Below are 18,163 nucleotides of genomic sequence, written 5' to 3'. Positions count from 1 at the left end.
CAAACACCAGAGGGGAAGATTACAGCAGCAGCAGCAGCAGCAGCAGCAGTGGTTCACTGCTCTCCCTTTAATTTAGCTGCTTTGGCCACTATGAAAACACCACAGGGATGAGGTTGGAGCACACAAACGCCTCGGGATTGCTCATTGCTGGCGCTGTGCTGTGCAGTGGTGTGCAGAATGGCTGCTCTCCCTCCTCCTGTCCCTTCCAGCCCAGCTGTGGCCAGGGTTCCAGTGCCCTTGGCTATCACTCTGGCTCTGGAGCTGGCCAGGCTGTGCTGGACACGAGCACCTTTGTGTCACCCAAAGGCCAGCCTGCCCAGTCCCACCATCAAAGCTCAGCCATGAGCCCCAAAATGATTAATTTCCACACCAGCAAGGCCCTAATGAATACACTCAGGGCTCTAATCCTAATGAACTGCAGAAAATGTTATGCCCTTTGGAAAGGCAAATACAACCCTGGTAATTATGAGCCGCTTYGGTTTCTGCCTTGACATCCAGCTCTGCCTTTTGGGTTTGCTGTCTCTCTACCCACAAATTTAGTGAGTCTGTGGATCACCAGGGAGCTCTGGCACTGAGGTCACCCCCGTGTCTGGAGGTACAAAGCAGAGATGGCAATTACCCATTTCCTAAAGGAGCAGCTGAGAGGTGGCACTGACCCAAACTCAGCGCTGCCATGAGCGTAACCCCAAAGGGCAGAAACACCGGGGCCAGGGAATGAGCCCCTCTTCCTTTGGAGGTGTGGGTGAGCAAAGAGCTGCGGTGTGGAACAGCGTGCCAAGGGCTGGAGCAGCTGTGGGGGCGGCCCCGCTCTCCCTCCGGGACCTCTGTGGCATTGCCCAGCCTTTGAAGCTGCAACAGCCAGGGCTGGTGCTGGGGAAAAGAACTGAGGATTTGGTTTGTTCTTTTTCAAAGGCTTTATTCCTCTGACAGCTGAGCTGCAGTCAAACCCGACTGTCCGCTGAATCCAGCCCTTTTATTTTTCCCCTCTTTAAGTTCAGRGTTTGCACTTTACATGCAGCCGTGGCAGGCTTAAGCTTGACTGTCAGAATAAAAGCCTTTTCTTTTCACATGGCTTCCTCTCCRCAGTTCAAAACACCTCCAACCCAAGCGATGTCAGCTTCAAAGGCTTCCCCRCACTGCACCCGGGGCTTTCTCCTGCTGCAGCTGGTTTTGGGATCTCTTGGTGGCCTGTGGATTTGAGGGAAATCTRTGGGGTTCCAGATGTTCCAGTGAGWGCTGTCAGGGTGGTAGATACCAGCCAGGGTCAGGAAATCCCAGTGTGCAAAGGGAGCCGTGCTGCTTACGCACRGGGATCGCTCTGTCCTGCCGCTGGGACAATCAGGAGGAATTTGTCCTTGTACAAAAAAACCTCAAGAGCTTTTTCGACTTATGTTGGATTAGAGGAAGAAGCATRAACAACCATAGCCATTCTCAGGCCAAGGGAAAGCCACAGGTCCCAGGAGATGAGGAGTTAATTCCTGGGTGCTGCTGGTTGAACTCAAGTTAGGATTTATCTGTGGTAAAGTTTGCTCTTCCATCCACGTTCTGAGCAGCTTTTCTGGTAGAGGAAGTGGTTTAAGATGSCGATAAAGGTGATAATGCACAGAGGGATTTCTTTAAGTTCCTGATTTATTAAAACCACACACTTTCTCTTCTTTTCCCCTCAGTTTGTGTTTAATATTAAGCAAGCAGAACTATTCAGTTGGAGAAAATGATGCACATGGTTGAATATTGCTCCATTTAGCCTTGTTTTCAGCAGAATATCCTCTTTATGCAGTTAAGAAAAAGTAAAATCCATGCCCATGAAAATGGTACCTTCTTTTTAAAAAACCCATGCAGATTTCTGGCCATGTCYCTCCAAGCTGTAACCAGGAAGTGCAGAAGAAGGAGCAAACACGGGGAAGTTTCAGCTAATAGTGTTCATTCACAGAGGAGAAGGAAACAGCAGGAAAAGGTCAGCGTAGACTAACAGTTACGTGTTTTTTTTCAATGGAAGATACACTCCTCTCTCTTTTCTCCTAGGCAATTAATGTAATTACAGAAACCAGCCATTTAGCAGGTTTCTAACTGAGCCCTATCAGCACTGGCTATGAGAGGTAAGGCACTTGACTTTATGCCAGTYAGACACAAAGCACTCGCTGCTTAAAATGTCATCTCAGACAAGACGATGAAATGAGCTGGAACCATCCCAGCTCTGASTATTAACCTTGGCAGGATGAGGCGTGTAAGGACACCCTGATGGCAGATGTGAAAGGGATCTGAATGGGTAGAACAGAAAAGGTTTTATTGGGGGATTTAAATACCCAGGTGGTCCGCTGAGAATTGATTTKTTCATGCTCTTTACTGTGTTAGGTGATGCAAAACTAAAGGATGGCTGGTTACATCACTCRCTGGAATTTAGGGTAAACTGAAGGAAATATTTCATCATTCTGGAGTGTAATTGCTCTGTCTTGCTGCAGGAAGTTGAGAAACTGGGTTTAGAAAGAGGCGGATTTAGAAAGAGTTGGAGCAGTACCTGCCTGTTCCGCTCTCGATGCTTCCAGCAGGTCTGCACACAGTCAGTGCTTCATGCAACCACCCACTGTGGAACCTCGAGCAGATGGCTCAGTGCTCCTCAGAAAAGGGTCTCCTGAACCTCCAGCCCTGCAGGATAATCATGGCTGGGCAATGATCATCATAAGAAAGCCTATTTCTGATTTATTAGTGGGGTAATCAAGGGAGGAGCCTCGCTAGGAAATGGTGCTGCTCCCCAGAGATCAAGGAATGGACTGAGCTTAGGCAGCCACGTTGAGCTGTTTTCTCAGTGCTGCGTGCTCCTGTCATGGCACTGAAGTGTATTGGTCACCGAGGAATTCCTAAATTAGATGTGCCATGATTGGAATTAATAGCAATGCAAATGAAACAGTGCYCTGGAAAATAGGAATTATAGCTCCCTGTAAGCAGCAGCCTGTGGGTTACACCGCCCTAAACCCATGGATGTTGGCTGCAGGTCATCTTCAGATTCAGCAGATTTTGCAGGAGGCTCTAGTTAAAGAACAGGAGTGGTTTGAACATTTGGGATTATTTTTGGGAAGGGATTTGCTCCACAGTACTTGAAAATGCAGCTTTTAGAGGGAGAGACTGGAGACTCTCCCCAGACAAAGAGCCAGCCCCTCTCCAGAGGCAAAACCCCACTCATCCCGCTGATCCTACACATGTGAAAACCTGGTTTTGCAAGTCTGGACCCTTGCCTTGTTTCCAGCAGGGTTTCATCAGCTGGTATTACCCCAGCACAGGGTTAACATGGATCTCCTGAGCTTCAGAGTATTGTCAAGGCAACAAGAAGYGATGCCATGGTCTTATTCAGCCATTCCCCACACCTGTGCTGTCCTCAGGGAAAGCTGTTTGGTGGCATCAGGTGTCACAGGAGGGAGGCAACAGGAGATATTGGCTTTGGGGGAATGGAAAACGTCCCTGCCACGTGTCCCTGAGCTGGCCACGCTGTTGGGGTGCAGTGGGTGGAATTGGAAAATGCCCTGTGTGAACCTGGGCATCAAAAGAGCTGTGCAGGTCCCCATYCTCAGCATGGGGACATTGGCTAATGGGACAGGTCTGTGGTGGGGACAGGTGAGCCCACCTGGCATGGCCCAAAAACCCCCACCAAGAATTGGATAAAGACAACACCAGCACCCAGTGAAGKGTTTTTGGGATGGCAGAGCTGCTGCTGSKCTGCAYGGCCCAGCACRGACAATCTCTGTCACACCTTTCACCTGCCACACTTTAACCACACTCCTTTTGCTGCTTCCTTCCCTCAGCCCTGTGCCCTCCTCATCCTCCCGTGCCTCCATTCCTCCCCATCCATGGTCTGGCAGTTTCTGCCCAGATAATGAGCTGTTGGGAGCATGAGATGCATCTTCCCAGCACTGGGCTGGTGACTGAGGCAGGCAGCCAACGCCAGCCTGCGTTATTGGGGGTTTGCTTTTGTTTGATCTTYGCCATAAAAGCAACCAATTTGAATTCCTGGAGTAATTAGCTGCCCTTTGCACCAGTGGCTCTTGAAAAGCGAGCTGGCAGAAGAACAGAGGGGCAAGTAGGAGGATGAGGTGGATAATTTGTCCTTTGTAGCAGGTCGTTTTCAGGAGATGACGCAGTGGGTCACGCTCTTCCCTCGAAAGCTGGGGCTTCCCTGCTGACCCTGCCCACAGTCTGRGGTTTGTGCACCTCTGGACAGACCCAGCCATGCTTAAAGGGTTTCAGGGCTGTCATCCCTCTCTTGAGAGTGCAGGACTCACCCTCATGTCGGCTGTTTGTCAGCTGTATCCAGCTAAAGGATAAACCCAAGACGCTGGCTTCTGATGCTGAAAACTCCATGATATTTCCTGAGAATAGCCCAAACAGATCTAAACTYCATATTAGCACTTTATTTTCTGCAYCCTAAGAGAAAACCCCAAGCTACGGGTGAGGCTCTTTCTTTTGCCAAGCCAAAGTTCATTTTTAACATGAGTGTGCAAAGTTTAACACTTGCCACTTGTCACCCCAGCTCTGGTTATGCCCCAGTCACAGCTGAGGAAAGTCAGGAGAATGTAATTTACTAAGTGCTTTGGGATTCTCAGGAATATAAGTCACTAGAGAGACATTACAACTTTCTAAGTTCATCCTTAAGGGAGCAGTAAGTGAAGTTTCAGTGTTGGASGTGGCTCTGGTGAGGGAAAGCATTTTGCAGCCATCCCCACAGGGTTGTTAATGCATGCTTTTTGCTAACATGCCATTTCACTGGAATTTTCACCCTTCTGAGCAATCTTGCATACGGATGAAAAGGAGAAAAAGGAACTCAGTGGTACTCCAGGCCCTGGAGGCACCTCGGATGGGTTCTGCTGGGAATACCCGCCTTCCCAAGGCAGTGACAGATGAAGCAGCGCAAAGTACAGAGATGAGAGGAAAAAGTCAGAAACGAGAAAAATGGGAGAGAAATTAAAATTTAAAAAATCTCATGGGGGGCCTGAAAGCCAAGGCAGATGGGAAAGTGGGCGAGATCCTCCATGTGTGTGTCCCCCCTGTTCCTGCCTTAGGTGAATGATGTTCAGAGCATCAGGGGAGGCTGGAGAGCTGTGRGGCTGCCAATCCCACATTAGCACATCCAGTGGGATGGACACAGATGTGCCCACCCTGCGGGTGACACCCCAACCCCTGCCATACACAAGACACCAACCATTCGTACCCCAAATGAACAGAACAGCCACACCCCTCAGGAGGAGAACGGGACAGGACAGAGGTGCAGAWAAAGCGATTTTAGAGGTGAAATTCTGGTAATTTGCAACCCCTGGGATGCAAAATCAAAAAAAAAATCTGACTGTTATTTCTGGACACTGGCTCTTTGGATAATTCTTTCCAGACCTAATATGTTAATAGGGGCAGGAGCACAACCTGCCCTATATCCTCTCGTTGACCACCACCACATTCCAGCCAAGKACTGGAAAAGCAAAGCAACAAAACCAAAACAGAAACTAAACTGTGTGTTAAGGAGGGAAAAAACCCTGCTCCCTTCAGGCAATCCAAGGAAGCCATGTGGCACCGGTACAGTAAATAAAAACTGAACAAGTGACCTCTTCTTGGTCCCCTTGGAGACAGTGGAAAGGYAGGGATTAGCAGCATTCATAGTGCTCCCACTGGTTTCCATGAGCAGGGACACAGAGGAGAGTTGTGTGGTGTCTGGGGAAGTGGGGGAGGCAGAATGGGARGGGACCAGAGGGACCCATGAGGGCCCTGGCAGGGAGGAAAGGTGGGCTGGTTTATTTATTAAATATGAGCTTACAAAACCTGACTCATTTTTGCTCTCAGCAGATCCCATCGAGGCATGGGATAAATTGCCTGTCTGTGACAGGAGCACAGCTACAACGATGCCCTCCTGAATAACTCCTCTCCAGTTCTTGTGTTTGGTAGATTTGTATGGCCATGGAAACCTTCCCATCTCCTTCCTCCATGGGCCAGTAAGTCCCATTTTAATGAAAAATGACCTCACTCTGTAGGTTCAGCTGTGCAGGGAGAGACCCTGGCTCCACCAGATGGTCCCCTGCCCACAGCTCACAGCTCCTGGCCCATTTTGGTGTGCAGAGGAGAGCTGTTCCCCACCAAAAGCAATCAGCAGGAAGGAAAAAAAAGGCTGAAAGAATGTTTCCCCAAAGTSCAGCGAACTGCCCAAACCAATTCTGTATCTTCTTGGCAGGAGCTCTACATTTTTTTGAAAGACATATCTGAAAATTACAGAAAGGCATTGAGTCCCTGCCCATCACATAAATCCACAATTCCCGCTGAATCACCCGGAATTGTGCTGCCCTGGACGTTGCCAACGCAGTCACATGTCTGCGCAGAAGCCTAAATAAAATCTGTGCGCAAATCAAAGGAGTAAATTTCATGAGTAACCAGGAATGGTTCGTTTTTTTTGTGGTACGTTCACAGTTTTTTCTYCTTCTAGCCCTGTTTCCTGAGCAGGCTCTGTCATATTCCACTTCAATCCCTCCGAGCTGACGGGAGAGCGTGCGCTTCRCAATCAAAGTGATTCATGCAATTACATGAGCCAGTGCAGAGCAAGGGATGAGAATCCCTAATCTAGAACATTAGCACTTCCCTGTTAAATGCTCTTTTTTAACACACTGCAGAACCATCATTCTGCTCCTTACATAAGGTTCTTCAGGGCCTGCTAAGACAACAGCAGCGCTGAAAAGCGGCGTAATGAGACACGAGGAGCACAGGGAACAGATCACTACAACAGCAGCTCGTTACAACTATTTCATGTCTGACCCCAGATATAAAATCACTTGTGGAAGCTTTTTTTTTTTATTGCTGAAGATCTTTGTCAATCTGTTTCATTTTTATTACTGTATTCACTAGGCTGCTTCTCTTTATATGCTGATTCTTGACTCGGTCTGCAAGAAAAAGTAATTGAGATTAGAACAGTGTGGTGGCTCCCAGGGGGTGACAGTATTCCTCCTGAAATCATGCCAGAAACTTTACAAACTTTGTTGATCTATTGGAAAGGGTTTGGAGATGAGCTACCAGGACCATTGGTAGTGACAAAAATGTTGCTGTGTAGTGAAACAGCTATTGTGGAATTTTTTTCCCAGCTTATTACACATGGAAGGTGAAAATACCTGATATTAGAGGGCTTAATATCATCTGCTGGTCCAGATCAGTGAAATTCAAACAGGAAATGAGGTTTTAGGAGTTGGAGTAATTTGCTGAGGGAAGTTGTCTTCATTGTTATAAGTCAGGGCTTAATATCTCTTGAGATACATTTAAAACACAACTTATCTCTTTTCATTTAGGATTCACTAATGAAATTTGTGGCTTGATTTGGTAGGGATTCAGACAACARCGCCTCTTCTAATTCCAAAATCAGCATTTGTGTTTAGACTTTTTAGRAGTTAGTTTATTTGACGTCAGAGGTGCTGTTAGTTTATTGACGTGTTTGAGGTGCTGACCTCTCAGAACACCCTRCAAGTTCCTGCAAGCAGCAGCCCCATGGACGTCTCCAAAGGCAATTCCACGTGTGAGAGTTGTGTCTCACAGCCTGAATTGCCTCTCATTTTCTCCACATTACACAAACTGCTGTCCTTGTGATCCAGGATCCCACCAGGGCTGCCYGGACTTGCTAAGCTGCTCACACCTCAGTCCCAGCTGGCTTTTACAGTCTCAGGGAGAGCTGCAGGTATGAAACTCCATCTCTCAGCCAGACTGCTGCTGGTAACTTGAGAAGGCACTGGCCAACTCCAGCCACATCAGAGAGAGAGGCAGGAAGCTTACAAGTCATTTACAAAAATGTTTGCAACTCAAAAAAGCGTAAATGATCATTGAGTAAATGCTGGGGACCCAAATTACTGTCAGCAGAAATGGTTTCTTCTGCCTCGTGTACAATCCCCAAGAGAAAGGACAAATGATTAAGAACAGTCCTGTGCTGTTTGTCTGTCAAACCTCCACTGAACATTGATTATTGATCTGAAGCAGAAATCCTGAAGTTCAGAAAGCCATCTCCCCGACTTTCATCTTTTCTTTAAGAATAGGAATGATTAAATCAGAATTAATTAATATTTCATTACAATTTCTAATCACCAAAAGGTCATATAGGCGTGCAAGGTCTCATCTGATAGCAAACAAATTTTAGCACAAGTTGGTGGTAAGAATATTGACATTAGAGTGGCTTCTAGTAAGTCTGTAGTAACCCCATTATAATGTATGATGCTGCCCTTCCAGGCTCAGGACTGACAACCTTTCATAAATGATATTTTTTATGTCAAATAGCTGTTACAAGAAATGACCAAGTCTACATAAACCTGCACAAAATTCTTCCCTTCCCCCTTATTATTTCTCCCCAATTCTACAGTGTTTCTAGAGGATCAGGAGGTTTAGAGCTGAAAGTGATGATTTATTTTTGGAAGTTCTGGGCACCTGGAGATTGTGAAAATAATCATTCCTGGTTTACATTCATTTWTAGTTTCTAGGATACAAATAAAATTTAAAACAAACTAATCCCTTTACCTGGTTTAAACTGCCAATGCTTCAGGCAGCAACATGAGTTTACAACRACTGAGGATACATCCCAGTTATTTTTAATCCTTCCACGTCAAAATTGGCTTATCCCAATTTGCTTTTAAAGCATCCTCGGAGTAAAGGCTCTGTTTACTCAGCCCATATTTGTCTTGCGTGCGTTTGTACGAAATAAGCGAAATAACCGAAATAACCGTAAGCACCCCCAAAAAGGGCCACGTTTGTAATGAAAACACCTCCAGACAGACAGAACCCCCGAGGGGAGGCCACTCAGGAATCGATTCGACAGCTCCTGACCGGGACTGAACCGAGCAGGAGTGGGTGAGATGCTCGATGTTACTGCASTCCTTCAGCTGAGCCCAGCCTGCCTCAGCCAGGGAATGAGACTGTCTGAGGGCTTGGGGAAATGTGGGCCCTGCCAAGGCTCAGCCTTGCTGGCTGGGAGAAAAGTATAAACTGAAAAATCTGGGAAAACAGGGACCTATGTGTGGGAATGGAACGCGCTGGAGGAGGGGTGCAGCACAAAGTGTGCAGAGAGATGGAAGTGGGAATGGAGGGGCAGGAAAAGGGACAGAAAGGGAGTTAGGAGGGAGAAGAAAGGTAAAAAGAAGTATAAAGAGCTGGAAAAGTAAGGAAAAGTGAGAGAAGCAGAAAAGGAAACACTGCATGTGTTTTAGTGATTGCACTGGGCTGGGATGTTCTCCTTCCACAGGAGACAAAGGTGCCTGAAGGTACCATCCTTAGTGGTCAGACCTTGGTTTGTGCTGAATTTCAGAGGTGTGCCTGCAGAAACAGGAGCTCTCTGAGACCAGCAGACCCAGGACTGGCATTWGTCCTGGAAAGAGCCAGTGGTGCACTGTCCCTGGAATGGGGGTCCCTACTCCCAGTTCCTTCTCCTCCCCATCTTCCCCCAGATTTTTTGGGGGGAGCCAGCCCTGCTGAAGAACAGAGCAGTTCTCCTCATATCCCCGGATGCTGTGAGAGCTGGGAGAGCTCAGCCAGAGGCTGCCTGTGGCAAGAGGGGGAAACCTGCAGGAGAACAGGAGTTCAAAGAGGCTCTGGGCTTCCAGCARGAGCTGGGATTGCTCCAATTCTTACTGGGACTGTGGGGTATATTTGATACTGCTCTCTCCCAGACAAGATGAGGTGCAGCCTGCCTGTCCCCCCATGGCCATGCCCACAGCTCTGCCAGGAGTCAGCAGATGTGCTCCGACCTGCAGTGGGATCCCCCCATCCTGCTGCAGGATCTCCTCAGGACCTGCTGTGCTCTGTCCTTGACCTGCTGCAGGATGTCCCCTACATTTTGTGGGATGTTTCCTTGTTACCCCGCTGTTGGGTGCCTCCCTGCTCCCTGATCTGCTGTGGGATGTCTGCAGCCAGCCTTGGGATGAACCCCTAGACCTGCTGTGGGTATCCACTCCAGACCTGCTGTGGAACATCCTCGTACCTGCTAYAGGTTGTACCCCAGCCAGCCCTGGGGTGACCCCACCAGACCTGCTGTGGGATAGATATCCTTCAGTCACACTGTCGGGTGTTCCCCCCAAGCCCTGAAACATTACCCCAGAACTGCCGTGCAATGTTTGCCCCCAGACCTGGGATGTCTCCAGCCTGCTGTGGGATGTTTCCCTTCAGTCCTGGGATGTCCCCAGCCTGCCGTGCGATGTCCCCAGCCTGCTGTGGGATGTTTCCCTTCAATCCTGGGATGTCCCCATCCTGCCGTGCGATGTCCCCAGCCTGCTGTGGGATGTTTCCCTTCAATCCTGGGATGTCCCCAGCCTGCCGTGCGATGTCCCCAGCCTGCCGTGGGATGTTTTCCTTCAATCCTGGGGTGTCCCCAGCCTGCTGTGAGATGTTTCCTTTCAGTCCTGGGATGTCCCCATCCTGCCGTGGGATGTTTCCCCCTAAGCGCAGCTCCCCCATCGCTGATGCGGGGTGTTCCCATCCCTGCGCGCCCCCCCGCCCCGTTCCCCGCGGYCGCGCACCTGGGCGCGGTGTTTGCGCGCAGCTCCCGCGGCCGCGGCGCTGCCGGGCGGGGGTGACTCACTGCCCGTCTTTATAACGCCGGGGCGGCCGCCGTGCCCGGCTCCGCTGCGCCGCACCGCGCCCGCGGGGAGCGCCGGGGCCGCGCCACCGCACCATGCGGAGCCTGCGCGGAGCTCCGCCGGCGCTGCCACCGCTGCTGCTGCTGCTGCTGGTGCTGCTGGTGCTGTTCCTGGCCGCGGGGCACGGAGCCGTCATCACCGGGGTGAGCGCCGCCGCTCGGCACCGACGGCACCGACGGGAGGGCACCGGCACCGGGAGGGCAGCGGGGACGGGAATGCGGGAACGGGAATGCGGGGACGGGAATGCGGGGACGGGAGGGCTCGGGGCAGCGGGGACCGGGCTCGGGGTTTGTTCGCGGGACCGGGGACAATCTCCCGGGATAAGGGATGCCAGCAGAGAGGGGAGCGCTCTGCCCCAAGGGATGCCCGGGGCTGTCCAGACTGCCCAGACTCCGGGGCTCTCCGCAATCCCCGGTGCCAGGACGGAGCGGTTCTCGAGCGCGGTGAGGGATGGCCGAAGCTGGGATAAGTGATAAAGAGACGCGGGAGGGAAAAGTGATAACGAGACGGGGGAGGGAAAGCTGTGCCAGGTGATGAGAGATGCCAGGGCTTGGGGGTCCGGCTGGGATAAGTGATACCGGGATGTGACATCTCTCCTGGAGCGAGGGATGCCCGGAGCCGCGGGGCTCTCTGGATTAAGTGGTACCAGAGTTTGGGGCTCTGTCTGCGGTGAGTGATGCCAGGATGTGTCAGACTCTGCGGTGGGCAGTGCCAGGATTTGAGGTGAGGAGATGCCACAACGTGGGTCTGCTCCTGTCTGGACTCTCAGGGCAGGGTTTTCTCCAGGCTGGTCCAGGAGCGTGCAGGGATTCCCGCTGCTTTTCCAGGGCTGGAACTGTCTCCCATCGCCTCCCATGCAGACCCAGCTGTCCCCAAACCTGCTCTGGGAGGGTCTGGCTCAGGGCATTGCACTGCYCACTGTGCACCCCAAGTTCCTCCAGCCCTTCCGTGTACAGGGCAGCATTGCAACCCTTGGAAAATGCTGTTTTGCCTCTTTTTCCCCTTTSAGTATGATTGTGCTGCTTTTCCTCCTCTATAGCCACCCCTTGCTATAACAGACACAAGTCTCTGTTATTGTTGTTGTTTTCAGGCTCTAGATTTACTTTGGCTGCGAAAATACTTTTTTTTCCCCCAAAGATGTTATTTAACCCAAACGGTTGCATCACTCTAAAGTAAAATGATTYTTAAGTGTTTTCTTTGGTTTAATAACCCAGCACTTGCATTCCTTTGAGAGCTTACATGTCTTTTGTAACCATCAGAAGTTGCACTCATGGCACTCCATGAAACAGCTCATGGGTGTTTCTCTGAAAGTCAGATCAGTTCCCATGACTGGTTATCTTTTTAGAGCAGAGAATGTGAAGGAATTTTTTTAATATTTGAGAATTTGAAATTTATTTTAAGTGGAAATATTCCCAGCAATGGAGGAGCAGTTTATCTGTTATCAGAGTTGTGGCTACACCTTTAAAGCATAATTAATCCACTAAATAAAGTAATCGTGAGGCACTAAATAATAGATCAAGAACAAAGCCGATTCAAAAAGTAAAAATAAATTAGAATAAGAAAATGTTACTTTAGTAACTATCGCAGAGTGTTTCTGCTTAAGTCATTTTGATGCATTTTTGGCTTCTGATGGGTGGGCAAATCTCTGATGAGAGCTGACATAGGTGTTTCYCCATCCTCTGAGCCTGCAAGGTGCTTTTCCTTTGATATTTAAGGACTTTTTTCAAACTTTCCTCACTTCAGTGGCGGTTTCTGTATTGACACCAGTTGCCTTTGCAGCTGGCATTTCACTTGGGACATATTCTCAGGCTGATTTTCCAGAAAACTGTGTTTAAATGAGGTGCTCGTGTGGTGTTCGGGGAAGATTAGGAGCAGCAGCATGAATTACACATTACAGATAAGGTGTGGGCAGGAATGCTTGGGTTGAATATTTTCAAAACTTGTCATACATTTTTGGCAAGGGAACCTCAAAAGTTCTGCCAGATGTAAATAAGTGAGTGTGAGTTTTAGAAGGAAATTGTTCAGCATCGACATGGAGACCCTTGCTTGGTAGAACATACTCAGGGGTGCTTTTTCAGCTGAGTGATGTTTCACCCCAGGACCAGTCCCACAGAGATGGATGGGGTTTGAGATATATAACGGAGAAAAAAGGGAGTCATGAGCTGGTGAGAAATAGCAGAGTCTGTGACTCCAGCTGAGCAGTGAACACTGGAGTGCCAGGGGCAGCCAAAATCACTGGACCCGCATTTTTATTTGTGATGAGGGCAAAACAAGATCATTAGAGTTCTTATTTATGTATTTACTCTTAAAGAGAGAGGTCAGAAAGTGAACATTATCTACCTGGCAGGCTGGAGTGGTAGTTTTATGGCCAGATTAGTCTTACAARCAAATACTGTGTGTGGGAGTTTACCTGTAGCACAGAGCTGCGTGTTTTGGAGCTGTTTGGGTCACACATACTATTTAACAGCTYGATCCTAATGCAACAGCTTCTTCCTAAACTCCTGACTGATCTTTAAACATCTATTTTGATCTGGCTTCTGCTGGTCAATGCAATATTTGCCCAGTGAGTACAATCTAAAGCCATTTATCATGTCAATCCCAAGGTAAGATCAGTGAGTTTTTCCGTGAAGAGAATGTTTACTCTGATATGCGTCTTCCCCYGAGCTGTTATCATCATTTACGTACATTATTATGAGTTTCCCATTTACGTAGTGCCGACCAGTGCTTTTGGTTTCTAATTGCTGCTGTCAGACACCAGGAGCAGTGAGTTAATTAGCTTACATTCGGGGTGTAAGCAGGACCTTTAACTAATGGCATTTCTCACTAGAGAAAGGTTTTTACATTAAATCCRTACATGCTTTTGATTAAAAAGTAACTGAAAGATGTACTGTGGCTTGTTTTCAAACCCTAATGTGTCAATTGCTCTTCATGGTTTGTGGGTTTGAAAACATACCCACTCGTTTGCRTTTTGGTTTTTGCTTGTCTAAGCTGTATTGGGTAAGTGGCTGAAATATTTTTTGCCTCCCGTGAAGGGAATGCTACCACAGCAGCATTTTTTTGGATGTGGACACTTACGCAAAGCTTTTCTTAAGATCTCTTTTAGCTGCGTGTAATTCTAGACAACAACCACAGAATCCATATTTAAACTTCTGTTTTAGCTGCTTCCACTCKGACTTCTCTAACCAAACTATCATGCAGCCTTGCAGAGGCACTCACAGCCATGGTATTATCATCTGGAATTAGAAGGAATAGTTACTTAAAAGTCATTAAATTAATGGGTGATTTTCTGTCTTAGCTTCTCCACGGGACGGTTTTGGTGACTCTTTCCGTGACTCTTTTGGTGATAAGTTCAGTGTGGTTGGTCCTTCTCCTGCCTGAGCTTACTCAGGCACGAATCTGGGAGCTGGTAAAATGAGTGGCACGTGCCACAGTCGATCAGTTCTCAGATTTTGGGAGCACTGTAAGTCACTGACAGCCCCAGGTTTGGCCCTGAGCAGCTCCATGTGTGGTCCTGGTTTTAAACAACCTGAGCTCAACCCCAAAACGTGCCAGGGGCCCACACATTCCAATCTATGAGAGACACAAGTATTGCAAATCAACCTTAAATCTTATTATTCAGCCTTAATGAGCCATGATAACTTAYGGGGTGCCAGAGGCAGCTCTTGAGCACCTGATCTGTCCTATTTCTGGRCTACATTTCTTATTCATTTAATTTGCTCAATGCTGTGTTGAACCCCAGGCCTGTGACCGGGACCAGCAGTGCGGAGCAGGGATGTGCTGCGCCATCAGCCTCTGGATCCGCAGCCTGAGGATGTGCACCCCGATGGGAAACCTGGGAGATGAATGCCATCCCCTGAGCCACAGAGTGAGTATGGCAACAGAGGGGCTGAAACAGGAATGTCCTGAGCTGTACATCACATTCATAGAAACCATAACGTGGTGAAAAGGGGGGAAACGTCCCGTTCTGTAAAACACCAGCCATCTGCATCTGTATGGGAGCAGAGATGAAGGTACCGACGTAAGGAATGCATTACTGTCAGAATTATGCWGAAGAGAATCAGAGGATGAAAGCACTACACGCTCCCCAGATTGTTTTCTTATTAGTTTGTTGTTGCTGCTTTGTTCTGTTACGTGATCCGAARCAGCGCCAGCAGCTCCCGAGCCCAGCCCTGCCAATCCTGGCTCGTGTGAGCAGGAGCACAGCAAATGCCACCAACCCCTGTGGCAGGGGACAAGAGCCTATCACAAATATAAAAATGTCACCAAAAGGTGTTGGGACACCTGGTGCATTAACAAGCAATTAACACACACTGGGACTTAAAAAAAAAACCCTCTCTGATTTACTCTACCTATTAATTTCAAATATAAATGCATATATAGACACATATGTAAAACCTCAGTTACATATTAGTACATTATTAGATGATGCATGGTATTATTAATATAATGATTTTAACAAGGCCATTTATTTAAGGCGGTGTAATTATGTATTTTATATGCAGCAGGAAAAAAAAGCTGCATATTTAAAAGTATTGCAAAAGACTGAATGGGATGTTACCACGGTGCTTAAGAACCTGGTGGTCTTCAGAGCCATCCTCAGGGAAGAGCATGGCCCAAGGGTCATCACAAATGAAAAATACCAAGGCAATAAATTCAGATGATAACTGGGCAGTTATCAGATTATAACTGTTTCATCCAAGGCCTGGCTGCTCATATCAGTATCTATGGTTTATTTTCTCAATTTTAGGATGTTTAAGGCTTTGTTCTATTACAGTTAAATTTWTAAAACTTCTGCTGTGGTATTTGGGACCAAATTTTTACTACATAATGAAGCAGGTTTTTCTCGTAAGGGCTCTTTCCATTACCAGGAATTAGGATAARAGAAATTGTCTTCTAGGGGGTTTTATGAGCTTATTGTTATTGGGCAATAATTTATACTGTCTGATATATTTCAAGCTGATTGTCTGCATTATTACCATCAGAGAAGATGCTTGTCCACTCCAGACTTAGTCACTGATGGTTATAATCTTTATGAGGTTAATTTCAGATTTTTGATTCCTCACCCCACTCTTCCTGAGAAACACAAAGCAAATTGATTTACTGTAGAATGTGAAATGAGGTTATTTTAAGCATGGAGTGTTTGCTCAATGGTTTCTCTTTTGTAAATACTTGAGCAGGGAGCAGCTGGGTGTCCCCCAAAACTTTCATTTGCCTGCAGGACAGGTCAAAAGCAGGCATCACCATGGCCATGGCACCTTGGGGACCTCCAGAAGAGCCAGGAGATATCCTGGAGAAAATTACAGGCAGTTGGGGTTCCACCTTCTAGCTTCCTTCTCAAAAACGAGGCAGTGATGGACTGATGCTGTTAGCAGTCCCAGCTGGAATTCGAGGCAGGGTCTGAGGCAGGGCTGGGCAGAGGAGGTTTGGCAGCATGGGAGTCCCTCTGCAAGGGACATTTCCTTGCAGCAAGCAGAATGATTTGAATAAATCACCTGAGCTGTGGGGAGGCTGAGAGCTCTGGTTTTGCTGCAGTGCTGTGTGTGGGCACTCAGAGGTGTGATTGCCTTGGGGAGTCCCCAGCACCTGTGTTTGGTGTCTGACCCCTCACCCCAGAGCAGAAGGGCTGTGGTGGGTGGCAGGGGAAGCTCACAGCATCCCTTGAACCGGGACTGCCCTTCAGACAGTGCTGGGCAGAGGCTGCTGCTGGCCCAGGGCACTGCAGGTGATGTGAGCCCTCTGCCCACCCCTGCACCCAGGGGAGCATCACTGAGCCAGGCTGGTCCTTGGCACGGTGCACACAGAACYGTGTGGGACTTTGTTAAAGACAAAATTCACGCACTGACAAAAGAGAATATCGGAATATTAAAGTTTTAGACTCCAACCACACAGAAATCTGGAAATGAGGGAATTAGGGCTGCCTGCCCGGCTGGTTTGGTACCTCTGTGCCTCTTTTGCCACATCCAGGAAATTCTCAGTGTGCACTGCTGGCCAGCAGCACCACAGCTCCCAGACATTTCCCACTGGGCTGTCCTGCTTGGCTCCTGTGAGAGACAGAGCTCGTGATCAAGTTGTTGAAGAGTGTCAGTGCATGTGCACGTTGTGGCACAATTACATTTGTCTAATGCACTCCGTATGTGCTCCCTGCAGCACAGCGGGGCTGGAGGAGGGTGGGTGGAACGAGAAACCTCTGCCCTGTGGTGAGAAGGATCCTGCCCAAAGGGAGGTCAGGCAAGGTGATCTCCAGAGATCTTCCAGCCTGATTACCACGGCATCCCAAGGCTCTGTGCCGTGTGACAMGGCAGGAATGGGGACAGGCAGAAAGCCCTGCACAGTGGCACCACAAAGCGTCATCTTAAAGGCCAGTGCAGTTTCACAACAAAATCCTTTATGAAACGGGAGCAAATGGAGACCATGTGTCACAGATGTCGATTTACACAGCAACAGGACAGCTAACATCCTGCCCTTAACCCTGAATTGACCGAGGTGTGCAGCGGGGTTGGCTTTGATGTCTATACTGTCGTGGGGATCTCTGGCTGTGGAGGGAGGGAATTGGGCAGCATTCCCCATATCCCCACTATTCCTCCCATCCCTCCTCCCTGTCACTGATGCCTGTGCTCTTTGTCCCAGGTCCCTTTCCCCGGGCGGCGGATGCACCACACCTGCCCGTGCCTCCCGGGCCTGGCCTGCCTACGGACTTCTCCCAGCAAATTCAAATGTTTACCAGACTTCAGAAAAGAAGACATCTTCTTTTAGCAGGAACTGTTCTGCRCTAGAAGGAGCCGCTCGTTATTTTCTTTTTCTCGTTGTTGTGACAAAATAAGGTACTTGCCAGGAGAAGCCCTTCACACACCTTCCTGCCTCACCAACATCAGATGGAGATGAGACGCTGTGCTCTTGTGGCCAAGGTTTTCAGGAGAGACTCACAGAGGAGGATGCTTTCATTTTGGGGTGGCAAAATGGCATCTGCTAGAGCAAAACTCTGTCTGAGGGCAGGGCCTTGACCATTACTAAATCATTTTGTGGGCTCCATGGTTCCAGTTTAACCCCAGAATGAAAAAAATCCAAGTGTATTGCCAGTTTTGGAAAAAATTGGCCACATCTTTGCACTTTGGAATGCCTGAGTTGAACTGAGAGTTGAATAACTGTGTGAAACATATGAGAATTGCCAAAAGAACTGTATTTACGTTGCATTTCATATCTTTATTAATATAATTTTCTTTGTAAGTTAGGCACACCTCTAGGGTAAAGGTTTAACCAATAGATGTAGGTTTTACACTTTTTAAAAGTGGCAGGTGGAACTAAAGCATTTCAACATTCAGAGCATTTTGTTATTTTAGTATTCTGAGAAGTTGTTGTTACTTGAATTGGTGTAAAACTACCTGATCATCTCAAACTATGTATTAATATGTAGTTTATATTAAAGAAAAAAGGAACCCTGAAGTGTATTGTAATGGGCTGCCTGACTTCTTGTATATGTATCAAATTTGCTGTGTAAAAATTCTGTATCAGAATAATGGCAATGTACGATTTGATTTATTTTA

General features: G+C 48.1%; 1 protein-coding gene across 1 annotated transcript; it reads left to right on the top strand.

The window, feature by feature from the left end:
- The first annotated feature begins 10,622 nt into the window (after positions 1 to 10,622).
- Positions 10,623 to 18,163, top strand: PROK2 (prokineticin 2). Its single transcript, XM_057366345.1, has 3 exons — positions 10,623 to 10,765; positions 14,362 to 14,487; positions 17,250 to 18,163. Exons 1-3 carry the CDS (start codon positions 10,658 to 10,660, stop codon positions 17,373 to 17,375), a joined length of 360 nt encoding a protein of 119 aa, XP_057222328.1. The 5' UTR covers positions 10,623 to 10,657; the 3' UTR covers positions 17,376 to 18,163.

Source organism: Malurus melanocephalus, unplaced genomic scaffold (assembly GCF_030028575.1).
Source record: "Malurus melanocephalus ecotype Western Australia unplaced genomic scaffold, MMel_1.1 scaffold_64, whole genome shotgun sequence".
Classification (NCBI taxonomy): domain Eukaryota; kingdom Metazoa; phylum Chordata; class Aves; order Passeriformes; family Maluridae; genus Malurus; species Malurus melanocephalus.
The sequence above is the reverse complement of the archived record's forward strand: the minus strand, read 5'-3'. Positions and strand labels throughout refer to the sequence as shown.

What these genes read in the sequence shown, in the direction of transcription:
- PROK2 (XM_057366345.1), top strand. Translation starts at nt 10,658, where the DNA reads ATGCGGAGCCTGCGCGGAGCTCCGCCGGCGCTGCCACCGCTGCTGCTG. An exon ending in ACGGAGCCGTCATCACCGGG is followed by an intron (nt 10,766 to 14,361) that starts GTGAGCGCCGCC and finishes GTTGAACCCCAG; the next exon opens with GCCTGTGACCGGGACCAGCA. An exon ending in GCCATCCCCTGAGCCACAGA is followed by an intron (nt 14,488 to 17,249) that starts GTGAGTATGGCA and finishes TCTTTGTCCCAG; the next exon opens with GTCCCTTTCCCCGGGCGGCG.